Here is a 22,475-nt window from a genome sequence, read left to right on the forward strand (position 1 = left end):
ATCGCAAACGCTTGGTTGCAGTTGTTGCTGCTAAGGGTGGCCCAACCAGTTATTAGGTTTAGGGGGCAATCACTTTTCCTCCTAGCTCCTATTTAAGTGATGCCTAGATTGTGAACAGGTGTGGCAATAATCAGGCCTGGGTGTGGCTAGAGAAATTGAACTCAGGTGTGGACAACCACAGTTATAGTATGTTTTAACAAGGGGGGCAATCCCTTTTTCACACAGGGCCATGATGGTTTGGATTTTTTTTCACCTTTAATAATAAACAACTTCATTTACAAATTGCATTTTGTGTTTACTTGTGTTGTCCTTGACTGTTGTTTAAATTGGTTTGACATTCCGAAACACTTAAGTGTGACAAAGATGAAAAGGAACAGGAAATGAGGAAGGGGGCAAACACTTTTTCACACCACTGTATTTACATGTAACTAACGCAAGTCAAAACACCAACTGCTTAGCTGGTCCATTACAGTGGCTGGTCTTTCACACCACTGAGCTCTACGTTTGCTCCATTGCAGGAAGTGAAACTAGCTGCCTGACACTTCTTTGTACTTTGTGCCTAAAAAAACATTAATTTGTGTGGCAGCCAAAATGCAATCAACAATATTCTCAGGCAGAACGAATCCCACTATCTAGCACCTCAGGCAAGTTCTTTCCATTGCATACGCATTGTCCAAGCAGACTACAGGGCATGAGAAGGCCCATCCAAAATGACCTCATGTTTACAAGAAAACATGTCAAGCGGGAGTCATCAGAACAGCGTGTTTCACAAAACAATTCTCTTATTCAGGTGGCACAAGTATGAAAATCCATTAAAACACATGCACAGCTTATGAAGTGCTGAACCAAAGCAAGTCTTGCATTTTTGCAAGATTGATGGATACCTTGATTAGTCTTGAATCAAATGATTATCCTTTGTTCATTTTATCACAGTGACCAGTGTAGGATGAACTACATTTGTTTTCCTTCTCCATCCAGAAAAAGTTGCACCGACAATCTCACTCAGACATCAGTCATGGGCAATTAGAAAACAATTGACATTAATGGGCCCAAAACATTCCTATTTTTCAGCTGGATATGTTTTTAGCAGCAAGACGAGCTTTGAAAGAAAATGATACTGTACAACTGGCACGTGAATCAGTTGACGAATGAAGGCAGGTTAAGGCAAGGTTGATTTATTCCTTTCAAACAAAGACAAATCCACATGCTTTTGGAGAAAAGCCTTTTGCTTTGTTTTTGTACAAATGAGTTATCTAAAAAATACTATTCCTTGATATTGACATTCTTTATCTTACCATTTGCTTTTAAGAGTCAAAACAACAAATTTATCTTAAACTGTTTGAAGCCCAGAAATACAATTCTTTGATTAATGCGTAACTCTTGTTACTTTTAAGATTTACCGTATTCTCATTTTCGGTCAAATGGCTTATTGAATGGGAGAGCCAGGGATGCTATGATAGCTTCAAAATCAACATTTTTAACGCTTGTGTTGTCTTCCCGTCAAAATTGAAAATCAACACTTTTATTGACGCTTTTTATCAATGTTTTTAACTTTTTCTTACATTTTTGTCCCTTTTTTCCAATGTTTGTCACTTCTTTTGACGTTTTCAACACTACGTAACACTAACTTATTAACTTTAGTTTACAGTTACTTTTGGAATTAATGGTCAATAAACCTCATTTATAAGAAATAATACCTAATGTTTGAGTTAGAAAAGCAGAAACTAGGAATTATTTAGACAAAAATTTAAGGAATGTATGTTAATGGTTAATTACAGACTGGAATATGTCAACTATTACTCAATACTATTACAAAACCACTTCAATTCTTTTTTCAAATGCAATAAAATTAAATAAGACGCCTCAAAATTAATGAAAGTAGTGAATTGTACTTGCCAAAGAGCGTTGTGTGGGATCAATCATGTTATTTTGGGTAATTAAAAAGAACGTTGATATAGGAAAACAGGTCAATTTGACCCAACGAAAACATGAGGGTTAAAACACTAAGAAGTCTCAACACAATGTGAAACTTTACTCAAAGTATCACCAGTGGCTCTACACATGAAGTTGAGCAATGAGAACATTGTTTGTGTACAAAGAGTTTACTAAAAAGAAAGGTTTTGTATAACTCACTTAGCTGTAGTTTTTCAAATGTGTTGCCCATAGGTGCTGCCTCAGCAAGCTCAGGTGGAGGAACTGCAGCAATTGGCAGTATGAGAAACATAATAATATGTTTATTGAACATCAAAGCATGTCAAACTATTTTAGGAGACCCCAAGGGTACAGTAAGGAGCATAATAGGATCTCTTAAATGTTGTAACATACCTAACACTCCATCTTTTATCTAGATAATAACTAAAAAGACAATATCATTTGAAGAGTGACAATCAACACCATCTAAAATATGTACTTAAATCTTAACTTGTAAAACATGAACACAACACAGATCTTCAAAGGTAGCATGCACACATCTTCTCTGGAAATTATGCACAACATGTGTGTCTTACAAAAAAGCAGTGCATCACTGCATGAGATAAGCATGGAGGGTTAGAAAGTGGTTACCTCACCCGCTTCTTTCCAGATTGCCCTGGGCTGTGTGTGGCTAAAGGAGGGTTGAACTCATCTCTGACACCATCTGACTAGCCCTTTGTCTTTCATTTCTACAAAAACGTCAAGTCAAAAAGCTAGTTGTTTTGTCACAGAGCAGATGCCAAAGCATGAGAAAATACTAAGTATTTCTCAACTTTGAAACAGTTTCTTTGAAGTGACCAAAATCACCTCTCCCAGTGAAGCTTATCATAAAATTTTGTACTTAGAAATGTAGAATTGTACATAGGATAATGGCAAATAAATAGGGGTATCGCAAATAATGAAAAATGTCTTTGTTGATGTAGTATATATAGAGAAAACAGATAGATCGCGTAATTCCACGCAACATTTTGTTTTCTCAAGGAACTTGACGTGTTAGGGGGGCCATTGAGACATCAGCCTTAGAAACCATTCCACCCATGTTTACACCACAGTATCACCACATTGGGACACCACTGCAGAATGTGTCTCCTGGGCTCCTCACCTTCGGGTCAAGAGGCCAACAGAACAAAAGCGTCTCCAGTGGCCTCCAAAAAAATTAAATGCTTACAGCTACCTCATTGGAATGCTGCTGTTGCCATGTATACACAGACATCTGTCTAGTATGTTTCTGGTTACTGCGGGTGACATATTGACTATATACAACATGACTATATGACTATTATACAATTTTTAAGTGGAATTATCCATTAAAGATTTTCAATGAAAGATGCCAGTTCTTTGATTTTTAGTTTTTATTTTGTTCCATTGACTCGTGTTATAATACATTTTTGTCCAAAACAAATGGGAACAAGTAGTGTGTGCAGTTGTCTCACACAACAGTCATAAAGCAGCAAAGCACTAGCTATTCAAAGAGGCAAAAGTATTTAGTATATCTGTAGTTTTTATACTTGAGCTGGTTACACTGTGTTCATATGTATTGAGGAATTCTAGACGCATGGAGCTTGATACAGAAGTAGTTAAAGCTTATACAGCTTGATTAAACAAAGTAGTAGGTTTTTTGTTGCATTTTCACACACAACTTGATTAATGGTTAGACCTACTTAAATGCCTGAGATCACTCAATACCCACCAAGCTAAAAACAGTGGGATCCTTAGATGCTGGTTTTTTTTGTCCCATGATTTTTACATCCCGGTGTCACGAAACGTCTCTCTGAAGAAGTGCCACATGGCCAACTGTGCTTACAAAAAGAAGGGGGAATTCTTATAAAGGGATAGTGGCAAATCCACCCTTCTACCCTTCCTGTACTGTCTGCCCCAGCTACTGATTTGAAGTGTTGCGAGCAGACGGCCGCTGCCTGACCTGCATACAATGTGCGACAGCAAGACGCCACCTGGTAGTCATCTCCAGCTTAAGCCACCAGACCTCTTGATGGTCTGCCAGGGCATGAAGTCTGCCACTCTAAGAGCTGGATACACTGGTGCATACTGTCTCCTTCATTATGGAAAATATGGAACAGTTTATTTCACCCCTATACGTGACCAGGTTTAACTGAGATGCACATCATTATGCAATGTATTATTTAAAAATTCAAATCCATGGTGATCTAGGTATACTTGTCTTATAAAACATAATATCCATCCCACAATCATACCAATTGTATCTATTACTGTAAAATAAATCCAACAAAAAACAAAAATTGTTCCTAAAACTAAATAATGATCATAAAGTAAATCACAGGGAGCCCATTTCCAATTTCCATCCTTTGATGTTTTGTTTATCTAAACACAGACTATATTAATGATTCACAAAATCCTGAGTGTAAGTCCTACAAGGAAATATAATGCCTTCAAATAAGCTAAAACAATGACATTTGTAGAATTCAAACTGTGGATCTTCGCAGACAGAGCTGACAGGTGGAATAGGTTACAGTTAATAAAGATTATGTAATTCAAAGTATTGAGATAGAGGCCCTGGAATCCACTGGCTCGTGCTTTTACCTCCTGCCTTTCCTGTAATTGAACCCATGAGTTTTCCGCTGACAGCCATGCCCCGGTGGTCACTGTTTGATTACAAAACGTTTTTTCCACTATATTTAGGGACACAAAAGCATTGAGAATGTCCTGACTAACAACACTTTGTTTGGTCAGCTCGCACTATTCAAAGCTAGGTGACTGCTGCAAAGCACAGCATGATGTCCAACCTGTCTTACAGGGCAAAGGAAAAAATCTGTTCAATGAAATGTGTGGGCTTCCCAAGGAAGTCATATAAAGGAGGCGTCTTTGGGTAGGCTTAGTGAATACCTCTAATGTTAAGAGGAGCCATGCATTTTTCACAAAAGGCTTGGTGAGACATAGTTAGAGGGTAAATGCGGTTTAAAGAAGCTGTTTTGAAGGGGAAAACAGCGTGATGCTAAACATATAAAACAGCATCCATCTGGACATTCTTGTACTAGCACTGAATGACAGAGTCCAGGACCAGAGGAAAATGATGCCGCTGGGATGCATTGCTGGAGAGTGAGACGTGACTCCCAATGAGAAAATCCAGGAAGGCAAATTATCCAACTTTTTCCAAGAGACTGGCGCACATCAATGACTTAAAGGAGAATTCCGGTTGCTTACAAGACATAGCTCTGTTTGTAAATTTGGAGTGTTGTCAGTAGAGAGAAAAACAAAAACAATCGGTGTTGCCTACACCATGTTATCCTCCTGCTAGAGTTAGCACCCAAAAGGATTAAATAGGGCAAGTTTTAAACCTGTTTTTAGCCTCTTAACATGTTTAAAATGTCATTAACAGTGCCTACCAATGTGAAGTGATTCCATCTGAGTGAACACAGTGAATCTGACTGCAGTGGAATGTTAAAGAAATGCATACAAGTTGTGCTTATTCAGCTGTGTTTAGTTTCTGTGTTGATACTGCAAGGAGTGCTTAGGGACCGTCTACAAACTACTACACAGAAAAGAGATATAAACAAACTTTAAAAAAAATAAGCAAATTCTAAGCTTCTTCTTCTTTAAGTAAGTGCTGTAGTACAACTAGCAGGAGACAAGTTATAATTGAGGTAAGTTTGGAGACACTACCTTATTTAATCATTAAATTGAATATTTTTGTTTCATCTCTTTTCTGTGTAGTAGTTTGTAGACAGTCCCTAAGAACGTTTCAACACCGGAACTGAACACAGCAGAATTAGTACAACTTTCATGAATTTCCTTCACATCTACTGCAGTTAGATTCACTGTGTTCACTCAGATGGACTCACTGCACATGGCTAGGCACTTTAATTGACATTTTGAACATGTTAAGAGGCTAAAAACACGTTTAAAACCTGCCCTGTTTAAGCCTGCTGTGTGCTAACTCTAGAAGGAGGATAACACAGTGTAGACAGCAACAATTATTTATTTATTTTTTCTCTCTACTGACAGCACTCCACATTTACAAACAGAGCTACATGTTGAAAATTGACCGGAATTCTCCTTTAAGGTTAAGATTTATAGTGAGGTCAACAGTCACTACGCACCATAAAACTTTACATTATTTTTGTAATATTATTAGTTAGAAACATCTGTCAACTGTAGCTATTATTTTGACAGAAGCTAAGGTTAAAAAAATAGAACAAACATTCAGACCAGTAAACTTTCTGCTGTTGGCAGCAAAGTTGGAACTAGTTTTTAATGCAATTCAATTATATTTAACATATCATAGCAAAGATACTTTTTCTAACTGGATTACTTTTAAGTAGTTTATCTCTGGTAGATATCAGAGGACGATTTTAAAATATAATGGGAAGAATGAATATCCAGGAGATCATCATGTGGTGACTGGACCTTCCCTACAATCATCACATTTGTTTTGTGGTTTTATGCTACAAGCACCAGTAGAGACATGTGACTGAGCCACACAAATATTGGGGCTGATCATGGCATTATGGAAAGTTGTTGTTGTTATTTTTTGACAAAGGGGGAAAATCAAGAGGAGGGTCATGCCTATGATCTTACCAGAGTACAGAATTTTTCTGGCATTTAAAAACATTGCAACAAACTGATCATAAAAGCAACCTATTATGTTTGTATAAAGACGACAAATAGATTATTACTCCCACATGCATCTTACATATCAAACAAATCCAGGAAATTCAAAGCAAAAGGAAATTGCAACGCGGTGACCAGTTGTAAAAAAATGGCCAGCAACATTCAAGGATCAAAATATCCAGTTGAAGGAGCTATACACATCCAAATATTTAGCTATGACACTGTGAAACATCAAAGCAATAACAAATTAAACCATTAAGTATGTAATATTTGGCATTGTGTGCTATGAACCGCAGTTTCCATGATACAAAGATGATGCAGAGCATAATGATCAAAAGTGGTTCTTTATTTGTTTGCTTGACCAAGTGAGGAAAAGTGAGGGAGGCCTGCCAAACATTTGGCAGGAAGGACACAAATGGCCTATGGTTAATAAACACCAACAAGGTCTCTGCTAGTAATGCAAGATTATGTAGTAAAATAAGAGACTGAGGACAGTGTCAAGTTTTATATTTGTTGCACAGTGGTGATATTCCTTCAACACAATATGTCCCTCAGCTCCAAGTTTCTATGGGTTACATACAGTAATAACTTACTCAGGATTAGTAAGTCTCATGCTGTCCTGTACGGTGCAGGGTAATGTACAGTACAAGCAATTAAAATGCAAGCCATGGCATGAATAGGAATACGTGTTTGGGGATTATGGTGTCTCAAATTGCGTGTAGTGCAATTGTAAAAATATTTTTACTTACAAAAGTTTTAGACCCAACAGGAATGTGTTTCACATCATCCATGTGAACATACACTAGATACCGACCCACCCACAAAACATTGCTCTACAGTGCTACTGAGTGTAAGTGGTCACAGACTCCACGGGGTAAATCTGAAGCAAATCTATTGGTCTTTAAAGGCTTCAAATGAGAAGCTTGATGTGTTTTCATACATATACTGTACCCCTCAATCCCTGCCGTTTCCAGACACTCCATTCCTGTCCATGTAGAGGAGTGCAAAGCCATAAAAGTCAAGTAGAAACTGACAGGAATGTCCTGTTTCAGCCATGTCTCAGTTAAAATTGTTACGCACAACTCCCTGTATTTACACCATACTCTGGCACTTCATCATGGCAGTTCACCTATTTTGCACAGCAATGATCACACATAGCTGAGTATCATAAAAGTCATGCATGATCTATTGTCTCAATGCCCAAGTTATACACCCTCCAAAACCCCACAACCACCCCTTTGGCCTTAATCTCTAAAGGTGTCTCCTCTAAGTTGGCAAGGCCGGCAGCTCCTCAGGGAAGGTAGGATGAGCTAGAAATTCCACATATTGGAGATTCAAGAAAGCTTCTCTGACGTCCAACAACGCAAAGGTGTTATTTTCACCCGCAGACAGCAATTGACATGGTAGAAATGTTAAAAGAGAAACTGACCCAAAAGCAGGAATTTTGCAAACGTCATTAAGCCACACAAACGCACCACATTCAGCACCAGGTTGTAAATGGTGGTTCAAACCACTTCACTGGCACAAGGCTGCTTTGTACCATCCGCAATTGTAGGTGTTACAAATTTGTCTCCAACCACAATGACCATTGTGTGTGCCATGAGTCTTTCTTTCCAATAGTGTACAATAATACAAAAACACTAAACTATTGTGCAGAGCTACTTTAGTCCTTTTTAGAAAATGTACATATTTGCCTCAAATGTACCCTGTGGAGTTTTGACCGCTTGTAGTACTGTGGAGCAATGTTTTTATGAGTGAGTCCACATATGCACTCATTTATTTACACGTCAAAAAACTAAGAGCAGCAGTATTAATCACTAGATGGAAGGTGATTATGCAGTAAAGTGATTTGTTGATCTGAAGAGCCTCGGTTTTGTCAGTTAACAGGCAGTTTCTTAGTTAAACTCTACTGAATAAACTAAAGGTGGAAAAACAATTATTGATTTATCTTCCATTAATATTTTAACTCTAATAGAAGAGTATGGTCTAGACCTGCTCTATATGAAAACTGCCATGAGATAACTTCTGTTGTAATTTGGCGGTATATAAATAAAAGATTGACTCGACATTAAAAAAAGAATATTAATGAGAATATTTGTCCAATTACATTGCTTTCCCCAATCTATTAAATAATGATTAAATTGTAGATTTTGCAGTAGGAATGTAACATTAACATTCAAAGCCACAAAAATATCACTTTTTCTGTTATTCTGTCGTTCTCTAGTATACAATTTTTAGCTAAAATGCAGGACATGTGTGGTGGCAAAATGTTAAGCCTTTACACTTGTAGAGAGCATATTCAGACTCTGCCTGTCTTCTCCTGAACAAATTATTTCCACTTAATGGAAACTGTATTTTGGCCTAATTTTATCTTCAAGGTTTTACTAAGCCATTCTCTTTGTACCAATACCCTTTGAAATTTGATACCGAAATGCTCTGCAGAAAACATGCATGTTTCAACGTCTGCCAAAAAAGTAGCATCAATAGAACTTTTAACCTACAATTAAGAGTACTTAAATTACTTCGCACGTCTCTTGGCATGTGAAGACCAAACTCGAAAGGGTTTGGAAAGGTCCTCCACCCTGAAGGTTGGAGAGGGTCAGCACGGCACTGGGAGAGAGGGGGAGGACCCACATGCAAAATATTTAAGATGTTCAGACAGAGGAGGGCTTCACTGTGGAAATAAGACAGAGTCAAAGAGGAGCTCCAACTCAACTGGTCAGCCAAAGCTATTGTCTGTCTGATATTTCAAGGACAGACCTTCTACAGGGATAGACTATTCTTTTATACTGAAAGCGATCAAAAGATTTGGATAAATCTAGAAAATGTCAAAAGTAAATTTGAGCATAGTGGCTTTGGGGGTCACACTGCTCCTTTTGGCTGAGACATGGGCCCAGAATCCCAGGAAGAGACTGGCACTTCCAAAGCCTCCCAAGGCTCAGTGCTGTGATGAGGTGCGCTCTCTCAAGGTTCAGGTGGCCAATCTGACTAGTCTCCTCGAAGAGATGAGTCGCAAGCAGGAGACAGACTTGATGAGCATTGTGAGGCAAATAAGGGAGCTGGACAAGCAAAATCGGCAGCAAGAAACACGGGTCACGGAGGCAGAAGGCAAGTACTCAGAGATCAACAACCGTGTGGAGATCATGCAGCTACAAACCCTGCAGTCTGCTACTCAGACTTCATCAGGTAAGCACCAACACTTACAACTGTTAATAGAGTAGGAATTGACCAAAGTTCTGTGTGCTGCTAACATCTACAAAATTGCAGATATTAGTTTTTGTTTATCTTTCTTTTTTTTTGCCAAAATGAATTCACATGAAAGCAATTTACATTAACAAAATAGTCCTAGAGAGTTTGTAAAATTTTTTACACGAGGTAAAATAGATCCATCCGTGACTAACATCATCTGTTACTCTCCCCACCAAAAAGCAATTTTAGGTGAATTGATGGCTCTCTGTAAATTACGGGATGTTCCAGACCTACTATATATAAGTGTCCTGAGATAACTTGTTATGACTTGACACTATACATTTATTTAATTGAATTTAACCTTGTGCATAATTGACAACTCTTTTTCCATCATCATCTCTCTTTAGCCTGTTGAGCAGTTGGTGTCAAATTCACACTCCTGGTCTTCAAAATTGTTTCCACACATGGACAAATATTTTAGATATGACTTATGATGTACTGTTTGTCTAGCAACATTTTCAGCCTGTCTCAATTTAGTTTTCAATTCAATTATCAGTTGAGTTTGAATAATTTGAAAGATGTTGAAAAACAGTCCTTTAATAGACCAACAATTTTACACAAAAGACACTATATAGATATATCTTAACGTGAAAATGAACGTGAACTATTATCAGCCTTGTTCTTTGCTTTGTGAGTCTCAGAAAACTGTTGTGAATTGGTTGCGAGGTAGATTACAGAGCTCACACTTATCTGAGCTGCCGGACAGCAGTCAAAAGCATTAACTTGGAGCTGAAGTCCCATCTAGAGAGCTGCCCATAAAGAGCTCCATCAAAGCCAAATCAGCTCCGACATTCATTTGAACTTCACACACCCCTAATCAGCACTGGCTGCCGAAGAGAGGTTAACCAGGCATGACGTAGTTTATTATTTCAATACCTTAACTGTGTGGTCTAGCAGGGCCACATTTATAACACTGGCAAAGGGAACACAGAGGCCTTTTTAAAACTTTTTTTATTTTAACTAGAGACAGGAGGGCACGACAGGAAGAGCTGCAAAGATTAGTAGAAGTGGAAGGTTTCCAACTCTTTTTCTTTTACACAGACCTTTTAAAGTATTGGGCTCACTGCTCCATAGTGATCACATAGCCTTATTAATGGCATCACCATACTGCAACAGGAGAAAAAGAGGGGAACTATGCAAAAATGGGAGCCATGCTGTGCATATTCCCCTCTGTTTTGATCTATTTTGCGTTTGGTAGGGACAAGGTCACTTTTTCATCTGCCCAATCAATCGAATATCCATAAAGCTGTTAGAATTTATGGCATTCACATTTTTTAGGAACTGCATATGGTTTTATCTTAACTGAAGAGATTCTTTTTTTTTCCAGATGCCACATATGACTGTGCATCCCTGTACAGCAAGAACTACAAGATTTCTGGCGAGTACAAACTGCCTAAAGATGAGTTTCTGGGTACACCTGAGCTCAACGTAAGAATTATTATTAGTATTATTATTACTATTATTATTATTCTGTTTATTTCAGTGTTGTGTACTTTTAGGTGTAAAAGGTGATAGTGAGGCATTGCATTATATTACATTTCAGGTCTTCTGTGACATGGAGACAAATGGAGGTGGTTGGACTTTGATCCAAAGGCGCAAAATCGGCCTGACATCATTCAACCGTGACTGGAAGCAGTACAAAAGTGGATTTGGATCCATCCGCGGAGACTTCTGGCTCGGCAATGACAACATCTTCCGTCTAACAAGGCAGCCCAGTATGCTTAGGATTGAGATGGAGGTACATGTTGAAAAACATGGCACCCATGTTAACTTTAAAGCATAATGCACCATTTCATTACCAAAAGTAAAGGGGAATAAACACAGACCCAATTTGTTTCTATGGGTACTGATCGTAAGAAAATTTATAATAAATCAATCTACTTCTTAGAGACGTTAGGCAGACCATGACAAACAATATTCTCAGGTTTTATAACTGTCCCTCTCCAAATACTGTTATATGTGTTTTCCAATGCAGGACTGGAATGGAGAGACACGCTATGCCCAGTATGGCTTTTTCACCGTGGGTAATGAGCTAAACAGCTACAAGCTCTTCCTTGCCAACTACAGCGGGAACGCTGGGGACTCCTTGCGCTACCACAACAACACCAACTTCAGCACCGTCAACAAGGACAATGACAAATGTGTGGATGACTGTGCTTCCCTGCGCAAAGGTAAATTATTAATGACACAGAAACCCACAGAAATCCACCCGGCAGTCATTAGTAGACAACATATTTCCCTCCACTTAACATTAAGTTTATTTTTCCTTCATCTCCTTCCAGGTGGCTACTGGTACAACTGCTGCACTGACTCAAACTTGAATGGCGTTTTTTACCGCTACGGTCAGCACATAACAAAGAACGCAGATGGGATCACTTGGTATGGCTGGCACGGGTCCAACTACTCCCTCAAGAAAGTGGAGATGAAGGTCCGGCCAGTGGATTTTCAACCATAAGTGCTTCAGCTGTGTGTCCTGGACCAAGATCATATGCATGACGGCTGAGAGATCTCACTAATACCCGTTCAACCAAATTGTGCTTTCCCAGGACTGCGAAAGGAATGAAAATGTAGTTTGTGATGGTCTGGTTAACTTTCAGTCAGATGAATGAGTAATGTTTTTACTGTGGTTGATTGTAAATTGTAGTTAATTTAGTGTATTTATCAGTAAAATGTTTTATTTTTAAAAAGCTATGATAGATGCTCTTTTACCACTGTCCCGTATGGGTAACTGGATTTTGATTCCTTCTCTCGTTTGTCTTGAAAGCATTAGGATGTAAGTTGTAGTTGACACAAGCCATTTAAGGGTAGTTGCAAGAATCAGTCCAGACTGGTCTGGTTCAGGTATAAATCGTTAAAAACTGGTAGGAACTAATTATCTGTGTGAGTTGCTGGAATGGGAATAACCACCAAAGGTACTTCCTATGAAATTTGCTGCATTTTATTGTAAAACCTAAACCAGTGATAATGAGAACGTCTGATGTGTAAAATGTGTACAGCTCTGTAATTATGGTGTTTTATGTGATAGAAAATAAACATATTTTTTAAAAGAAACAAGTGGTATAAACCATCTCAAACTGTTTTTTTTTGTTTAATAGTACAGTTGAAACGTGACTAAGTCAATGGAGGTTTTGTGTTCATTCTTGGCCAATAATAGCAACATACTTGCCTTGAACCACTGACCCCCTGACTCTTGGGTCATTTACATCTTGGCCAAAGGTCCCAGGGCACCTCAGCCAAATGCAGGAACCACAGGACCACATGCACTATTCTGCCCGTCAACTTAAATAACTCTAGGTTGACTGCCATGAAACAATAACAACGTTTTGCGACGCTTTGAACCAACAAAGAATTCCTTTGAGCATTCAAATACCTACAGACAGGGAGCACTGCCTATACAGGCTCAGTGGTAAGCTTAGTGAAATTCTCTTCACTTTACAAGGTGAGAAAATGTCTAATTAAAGCTGGACATGTATCCCTGCCCTTCAGAAAAGATGACCACAGAGGAATGAAGGACAGCCAAAGGGGACCTTTGGATGGTGATAAATAACCAGGTCTTTCTATATCCAACAACAAAAGCAGACCTTGAACAACGGTTCAACTGCATCTATCCGAGGTCAGTTACTCTTGATGGCACACACAATTCTAATGACTAACAAGCTTTACTTAGGAAACGCAACAGCTACAAAAGTACTTTATAGTTTTTTTTGTAAATTTTTCTGAAGAGTTAAAAGTTTAATGAATAGGTCTGCCAAAAGTCATTTGATAAATATTAGGGTTGAAACGATTCCCCAAGTAACTCGAAAAATTTGATTACCGAAAATTATTGATGCAAAATTCTACACCTTTAAGCTAACGTTGTATACCGCTGTGTTTTCAAACAGATGAAGACTGTCGCAAAACTGGTTGGTGCTGCTGGAGACTGACATAGCAATCACAAAATTAAGGAAGTGAGCAAAAATAGTAAAGGGGAGAAGAGAAAAGTGAAGAAAAAAAAACTGAAAGTTTGGGATTATTTTAGGCTACAAAAAAAGGAAAACTCTGTACAGTGTGTCACGGAGCAGATAAATTACACAAGGTAACATTAACATATGTATACAGTCTTTGGTCCAGCGTGTAACGCAACTACAGCATGCTACTCCACAAGTAGTGATTTTTTTTTAAACAAACTAACGAAAACTGTTGGTAAACTGCTTACGGAGCCCCTCTATCTTAACCAGTGCCTCCTGCACATGGCTACTTAATATGCACGTGAATGACGTCATCAGACCATGCCGTCTTCATTCATTCAGTCTTCATTCTTTCTTAACTTCACTCAGATCAGTCTTCTGAAAACGTGTCCTCCTGAACAGTATAGGTAAATAGCCCTGCTGTTAGCTCTGTACCGTCACATTATCCTGGGCTTAGTGACAGCTTCTTTTGCATATGCAGTGTAAAGACCCAGAGTTATGAAGGGGTTAGGGGGACCAAAAAGATTTACATTTGGGCCGGCAAAAATGTACACCTAGCCACCTATTTTAAGGGCAGGGTGGCTCCTTAAATAGGTGGTAAACCTTTCTTTTGTATTTTTACTATTGCTATTTACTATAAAGCAAAAGTAGTTATTTTCTGATAACTCAATTAATGTAATGATCGGTAGAATACTCTACTACTAAAACAATAAATAACTGCAATCCTATTAAACATATTATGTAAAGGTGAATGTGACCTCTGGGCTCCTCCTTCAGCAGATGTTAAATCCAAAGAATCATAGAAACTATTTAATAACTCTAACTATACGGACTGTATTACATTGGTATTCTGCTATATAAACTTTTATTTATATATACTGTACACACACACACACACACACACACACACACACACACACACACACACACACACACACACACACACACACACACACACACACACACACACACACACACACACACACACACACACACTATACACTTTATGCACCTTATATATACACACCACTATACTTATAAGGTGTATGAAGTGTTCTTTGTATCAGACAGGTGTAATCTACACACCTTTTGCAGTAATAACAAAAGATTAGATTTTGCTTAAACGTTTGCAGCCTTCTATACATCTGAACATACACACACTGTACTAAACTTAATTTAAAATTCCTTCCACTAGAGTGTCAAATTCAACTACATTTAATAAAAACAAAATAGAAAGAAATGGCCAATCCAGTTTAATGACACTGCATGATGTACCATCAGCACCATAGGTTGCATGCTCAATTAACAATGTTCCTCTGTTGTTGGTAAAAATAGGGAAAATGTGACAACTTTCCTGGCTCTTTCCAAAACTATGGTGCCTGAGAATATAGTCGAACCACAGACTAAATACTTTAATTTTCTCAAAATCCCTCACACATCATTCAGAACAGTTACAAAAGTTAGAAAATATGCCCCATTATGAATGTCACCAATTCACTGACTTTCAACTGACTTTCCATAGCATTCAATTCAAATAATCGCAAACTAATCTACAAACACCATGACTCATCAGGTACTAAAGTAGCAGTGAGAATGCCTCCTCATCTTAAAAAAGTGTGCTGCAGATATTATTCTTATTTTTTAAATGCAGAAACAACTCAGTACAGCCAGGTTTACGTGGTGCTTTTTGCACACCAGTCTCTAGATCTTTTATGGGAAATCCTGGAGAGGTGAGAACCAGATGGGGATATTGAAACCACCAGAGTGCTGGCTCCCATCATTCATCATCATCAAGGCTCCTGAGAAATTGAAAACAGGCCCCTGAGACACACAAGTCCAGACACTCGTAGATGAAAAGGAGGCGCGCGTCCAATTAGATGCCTGGAAAACAGATTTCTCCATGCCATGCCAAAGGCATAAAAATAAAGGATGAGAAAAGAGGATGGAAAAGATGACAGAAGATATCAAAGGCTTATGGGAGGATTATGTGTAGTATACATGTTTGTGTATTTATTAAAATAAAATTGACTTTGAGAGAATAGTTTAATGTTTGTATTCAAGCAATAACTTCTAATGCAATAACTCTTTATCACAGAAGGACCTGTCAAACCTAGATTTTGCGACGAGGATGAATCTACACTAACAAGAGAACTCTGAATTATAAACGCTGAATTTTGTTATGATCTCAAATAATTACCTTCAAAGTTTAATATTTATTCAAAACTAAAAGCTACATACAGCTTTGAAAGAAGCTATTATATTAATTTGACTCTACTACAATTTAAATTAAAAAAAACTGTTAAACTTGGACCAAAAGATGAAATTACACAAGCATACAAAAAGTTCATGTAAAGGAAAATTGTGTTGCCGTTTTCAGTCAAATACTGTTATGAAGAAAGACTAAGTTCAACTTCTCACAGTTTTAAAGGACATGTTTTTTCTGCTTCTGAGGTTTTCAGACCACCTACCTGATGAGAGCCTCCAGGATGAGTGGAGAAGGACCTTTCTGAAACTCCAGCTCTTTGTAGTGCAAAGCCTTGGCGTAGGCACGGCATTTGGCAGCTCTCTCGCCAAGCAGCACAATGCCATTATCATCTCTGAGGGGCAGAGGGCCCTGCAAAAGGAAATAAATTGAATAAAACAACCAATTTGTAATTGTAATTTGTAATATTTAACAGACACTATAACATAATTACTTTGAAGGATTGAAATAAGGTTGTTTGGTGAAGCAATTAAGTTACCGTAAAAAGGGGTGTCTGGTAGCCTGCAGAAAAAGTCAACTGACCCAGAATACAACACTTTAAAATATGTGTTTCTACCGCAGCCTCACGGCAGGGTTAACCCTGCTGAAATGCTTTATTATGACCGAGCCATGACGGTCTCGGCCCTCAACGTAACAGTACCATCAATAATTAGCTCAACAGGTGTGGTCAAACAGTTCACAAGAGGGAAAGTGCCATTCTGAAAGGCTTTCTCTGTACATGTTTTAGTAGTCTTGCAATATCGGTGGAACAAGTATTGCTGTGGTTTTAAGTGTTCTCGCCTTCAGAACAGTTGCTGTTCGGATTTTTATCACAATGATAGCAGCCATGTTGCAATGATAGCAATGTTTTCTGATCCGCTCTCGCTATTAATGTTACTGTTGAGAAGCATAATGTGGGCAAATGAGGAGACTTGGGTGGTATCTCTTGTTTTTGCAATGATAAATTTACTTAGCACTTATGTAGGTTCTGTTATTTGCAGTCGTGAACTCTGTTTTGCATCTGGTTAACCATTTGAATTTTAGAGCAGATACATAAAATTAAACATTGAATACTTTCATGCATAACCTAGTGTAAAAATATGTTGACAAAGAAAAGCATAAAATTAACAGAGTTAAGTAAACCATCATTGTTGTTTAAAGAGACAAGATTAAAACAAATGAGATTTGAATGATGCTGCATTGCCAGCCAGATTTCAAATGTCCGTTCAACATCATGTTGTGTCATTGACATCCGAATAGCATGTTCATTTTGTTCCACAAAGTGGCTGGACAGTTTTTATATAAAATGCTAATAAATTGACAAGTTTTAGTTGAGTCATTGGTACTAATTAATAACATAATAACATAATGCTTTATGACGGGTGATTTGGGATTACCTCTCACCCCGTCAAAATGCACTACCTAATATCAAATTTGGAAGATATACACCTGCAATAAATTAAAACATGACATGTACAATTCCTTTTTTGTAAATTGTAGTAGTTTAATTCAGCAGCTGCAGTTCAATGCTAACCTTGTCACTGTGCTCCATGAACTCTGCCAGGTTGAGCAGAGTCTGTGTGACCTCGGCGATGTCCTGGGAGGTGAGAGCTAATTCAATGCTGCGGATGAGCTCATCCTGCTGGTCCTCACTCAGCTCAGACCAACAAGACAGGAAGGCTGCGTTGAACAGGTCCCTGTGGACCACAGAAACAAAATTTACACATTAAAATGATTAGTCACAATCTGTTACATTACGTGTATGATATTTTGCATAAGCAGGCTTTAACTCAGTTTTGGTGACCAGCAAATCCATAAGAAGCTAAATTATTCTACAGCTTGTAAAAAGGATTGCTGTATAGCCAGGTCCAATGTTGTTTTATTTCCAGTAAAAACCTGCTTCACATTTATAATTAAATGACATTCATTACATTTACAATTGGGACTGGGAGATGACACTCTGATTGGTTTATTGCATGTTACGCCCCAAAACCCCCCCTTTGAATAAATGAAGACACTAACTACAACCCTTTTATATGCGCCCGGCCCTTTTTTTCTGCCGACCAATTAGCAAAAGTGGATTTGGAAACGCCATAAACGCACCTGCGCCATGCGCTTAGATTGTTAAAGCAGGGCCCTAAAACTAGAGGTATGAATTAGAAAGATAGAGCTTTACATTCTTTGCTCTATGTTTTTAGCGGTTACAATGAATGTGGAACACTAAGAACTATGACAAACTATTCCTTATAGAGGGAGGAGAATGTGAGCTTGAAAACGTAGACCCTAAAGAAATTGTTTACCTGGCGAGAGGGATGTAGGTTTGTGCTAGTGACCAGCATGACCGCAAAGCTGGGGAGGACGACTCCTTGAGTAGCACGACACTCAAGCGCCTCAGCCATTCCAACCAATCATCTTTGGACACCTTTCTGGCAGCACCCCAAGCCTGTGAAAAGAAAGAATTCATCCGTCTTAGAAGTCACTGGGAACTACGTGGGAGCAACACAGTTTCTTCAGATCTGAGTGTCACAGGTAATGTGTGTGGGATGACCTGGCTGATATGTGCACATAAATCTTTTGCTACTAATCATCACATTCGCATTCTTCCAAAATATTGCCTCATTTGTTGCTTTGATGATGGTGGTTGAAAACACTGTCCAAAACAGTCTGCTTGTCAATCTCTCATGGGTATTCAACCATGAGTCATAGGCATATGATTCACATCATTTTCATATTCAGTGACCCCCTGTGCCCTGAATTTAAGCATCTGCCTTCAGTGTGTTTCTCAGCTCATTTGTTTAGGTTTTATCTTCAATTCATTACCGGTCTGTTGGTCCTCATGTCATCACTACAAGTAAACTATGGGCTGTTTACGGTGCACAATCACAACAGGTACAGTCAACAACCATCCTGGCAGTGAAACCAACACAGGACTTGTGTGTGCTACTTTTCACTATGGAAGTATATTTCCAAAAACCCGTTTTTAAAGTAGAATGTCAATTATCCCTTCTGACCTTCTGAAGTGCAGTAGTGCTGACATGAAGCTTTTTCATAGGCCCCGCCTCTACAGGCCCGCTGACCAGAGCATCACCTTGGTTACCACGAAGATGGCGATGTTGGAAGATTAGAGGGTCCTCTTCCTCCTCAGCCAGAGTATAGCCCTATAATGGCCGGCCACAAACACCCACACCCACACACACACACCCACACACAAGGCCACCCACAGACAAACAGTTGAGTCAGGCCTCAAATCATGCTTTATGAACTTAGAAGTGCATTTCCTTCCTGAGGGATGTTGATAAACAGAGCATGGTAATGACTTGCTTATGATGCATTGTACATAAAAAAAGTTTTGTTTATTTGTGATTATGTACTTCATTGCTTGACAATGTGCAGTTACTTTGTGTCATGAAGGGTTATAATGTTTGGGCCTGACTGGCAAAGAGGCAAAGAACAATGCATTTAGAAGAGATGTTGCTTTAATAAGTCTTTGATAACACCTGGATAAATTGTGGGGACTTACCTTAACAATACGACATATGAGTATGTCATAACGCTGGTGGTTGATCCTATGCTTCAGCATCACTTTGTTCACCATGGGGATGAAGATCTGGTACTGAAAATAAGAGGAATAAGAGAAATAAAAGGGTGTATGTGTGCTTTATGTGGTTTTGCCTAGTTACCTTTTTCCCTACACAAGAAGCCAAATAACTGAGTATCCTTTACTTGTCTCTAACCCCAATGATTATCAGATCGAAAGCTTGCCCTGCACATTTGCTGCCAGACTAGGCTGCATGTGGGCTGGTGGTTCTGAGGTTAAGCCCCAAACGATAGGAGGGGTCAAATATAAGGAAAGGAAAACTTGGAAGAAAAGGGAGGGGTGAATGTGACCTCATCCACTCTCATAAACACCACCCCCCACCACCAAATGGTCAATTACGTCAGCAGTCTGGCAGGAAGTAATAAAGTCTGTGGGGGGTGGATGGTTACTGAAATCCTGTTCATGTAAAGTGAGCAGTAGGAAGGCTGGAAGTTTTATTCTTTTGAATAATAGCTACATCCAAGGAACCCCTGGGGACAGCTGTATCTACCTTTTTTCCCAACTGGAAGACTAGCGAGGACAGGGTGTCCATAGAGGTGGAGCGAAGCTCAGGAGTGCTATCAAGTGTCCGAACAATCGGGTGGATAATGCGTGAAGCATAGTCTGTGAAGTCCAGGGACTCTGTCAGCCGGTCCAGTGTCTCCAAGGCAACCCTGAGTCACACAGAGGAAAAAACGATAAACACAAAACGCTCAGCTTCAATTAAACAGTAGGACAGAGAGACATTACTTGTTTCAAAGGACTCGAAAGTGCAGATAACAATGCTACGCTGTTAAGAATACTACCAGTGGAACAGTTCTTCTTTTGGTACCATAGGTCTAGTATTGTAAAAATAAAAAAAATAATATCCGTGGTGCAAGTGTAAATACAGTTAATTTAAGAGATAATACCAAGTTACAGAAAAGTGTGTGATCCAGTGAATAAATGGATTTGAACTGGATTCAAAACTACGACTCCATAAGCACAGGGACAGCCATGTGGAGTACTGACTTGCGGGCCTGCAGGGGCACATCAGAGGCATCAAATAGTTTTACAATGGGTGGCAGCAGCAAGTGCAGGTAGTCATCTAGGTTGGCACCAAACAGCTGGATGGCATTGAGCATCTGCAAAGGAGAGCACACACTATTCATCCACGCATACCGTAAAACTTACCATGAGCAGTTAATTTTAATGAGCTTGTTGTGGCTAAATGGCCTTTTTCAGGAATCGCGCGAGAAAAGCCGAATGGTGTTTTATTTCAGGAAGGTGCTGGCACACATGCTAGCATTCCAGGAAAATTTTGCATTCCTTTGAGTAAATGAATGAGCAAATATCTTATTTATGTACGTCATTATCACACCATGGACCATACATATAATCTTGTGGAATAGAGCTACAAATATAGCATATTTCAAGTACAAAAACTCCACACAGAAACATACCATGTGGGGTGTGTCGTATACTATCCTATGAGATGTATACTATGTCATTTTAATGTCTGTGGTTTGATTACCACTTGAGATCTTCAGAGCCCATTAAAGCTTTTGTTTGGGAAAAATTGGGGGGAAAAAAACTAAAAAAACAATTGTGATGAAAAAAAAATTTGAAAACACATGTCACATAAAACAAATACATATTCATGAGAACCACCTTTAAGAAGCTATGAGAGAAAGATTAAGATTTATGTCTGAATTCATGTTCGACTATAAATTTCTAAATTCACAAAAGGGATCAGTGTAGCAGCGCTCAATGGATGTTGTGAGTGTCACCTCCATGAAGCCAGCTTATTGTCAACGCATCTTAAATAAAGTGTATAACCTTAGCTTTGTGTTTATTTGTTTGAGAAAGGTTTCTGTAGTTTCATCTCATGGTCACGTCATGTTGTGTGAACCATGTGTGAGGAGTGTGCATGGACAGATGGTGGTCTTAAAGGATGACGTATGTTGCAGTGAACAAACTCCAGCCCCCAACACACACACACACCATGACCACATCATGGCATCGCACCTCCACCCCCATGTCTAAATTGTGCACGGCGAGACAGCAGGAAGCCAAGGTGGAGGAGTGCAAGTGTGAGTGTGTTCTGGGGGGTGGAGGTGGCTGAACAGAACAGCTCCTGATGGAAGTTTGTTTTTCTTTTCTTTTCCTTTGGACTAGAGCGTAACCCGATACCCAGTTCCCCCACATCGTGACCCCCATCCTGTGCTAAAGATTAGGCTCCAGACCAGACCTGAGTTATTGACTATCCAGACTGCGGGCTGCTGGGTTATCTAATACTGCAGACTCTGAGACAAAACAGCTCCAGAGGAGAGAGCACCGTGTCTCTAATCGTTCTGTCTTAGTGGTCTATGCCCAAACAATGATTTAAGTTTTGAGGGAAAACCCAGACCACTACTGGCAACAGCTGCTGAAACGGTAGAGTGTGTTAGCTACAGGTAAATTCGCTTTAAACTGCTGCATTGTAAGTGAATGGCTTGGACTTGAATGGTCTTGATGGATATCGATGGAAACTGCAAATAGAAAAAAGCACCCCAATAAGTCAACTGTGGGCTGAGCTCCTGTGCCTTTTGAAAAAGTGTGGAGTGATGGGGTTACTTTGAAAACACACACTCCTCTTGGCAGTTCAAGCAAAATTAGGTTATATACTTAAATGACAACTCAAATCTGAAATATGATCTTTTCAATCTAGTTATTGCACTCCCTTCTAACCAGATTTATGACACAAAACGTGCCACTTTTTCTCCATTAATCCGAGTATAGAGTCAAAGTGAGCTATCGACACTAAACTTTAACTCTTTACTTTACTCTCTATTGTAGATACCTATTCCCACCTACATCTTTCCTATAAATCTTTCTTTTGCAAGGGGGTTTGTCTTACTTGAAGAATTCTTAAGGCACAATT

At 39.0% G+C, this 22,475-nt stretch overlaps 2 protein-coding genes across 3 annotated transcripts in view; one reads left to right on the plus strand and one right to left on the minus strand.

The window, feature by feature from the left end:
- mtor (mechanistic target of rapamycin kinase) overlaps positions 1-22,475 on the minus strand; it is an 84,627-nt gene that overhangs the window by 44,092 nt on the left and 18,060 nt on the right. For both annotated transcript variants that reach the window (XM_034875994.1, XM_034875993.1), the window contains exons 22-28: positions 20,585-20,697; positions 20,085-20,247; positions 19,517-19,609; positions 19,008-19,154; positions 18,297-18,439; positions 17,531-17,693; positions 16,223-16,368 (exon numbers count right to left, since the gene is read on the minus strand). In XM_034875994.1, the coding sequence (XP_034731885.1) occupies positions 16,223-16,368; positions 17,531-17,693; positions 18,297-18,439; positions 19,008-19,154; positions 19,517-19,609; positions 20,085-20,247; positions 20,585-20,697 (968 nt within the window). The remainder of the gene's footprint in view (positions 1-16,222; positions 16,369-17,530; positions 17,694-18,296; positions 18,440-19,007; positions 19,155-19,516; positions 19,610-20,084; positions 20,248-20,584; positions 20,698-22,475) is intronic.
- angptl7 (angiopoietin-like 7) lies at positions 9,230-12,363 on the plus strand. Its single transcript, XM_034875996.1, has 5 exons — positions 9,230-9,744; positions 11,135-11,235; positions 11,351-11,545; positions 11,783-11,978; positions 12,090-12,363. Exons 1-5 carry the CDS (start codon positions 9,384-9,386, stop codon positions 12,260-12,262), a joined length of 1,026 nt encoding a protein of 341 aa, XP_034731887.1. The 5' UTR covers positions 9,230-9,383; the 3' UTR covers positions 12,263-12,363.

This window comes from Etheostoma cragini, chromosome 7 (genome assembly GCF_013103735.1).
Source record: "Etheostoma cragini isolate CJK2018 chromosome 7, CSU_Ecrag_1.0, whole genome shotgun sequence".
NCBI classification, from domain to species: domain Eukaryota; kingdom Metazoa; phylum Chordata; class Actinopteri; order Perciformes; family Percidae; genus Etheostoma; species Etheostoma cragini.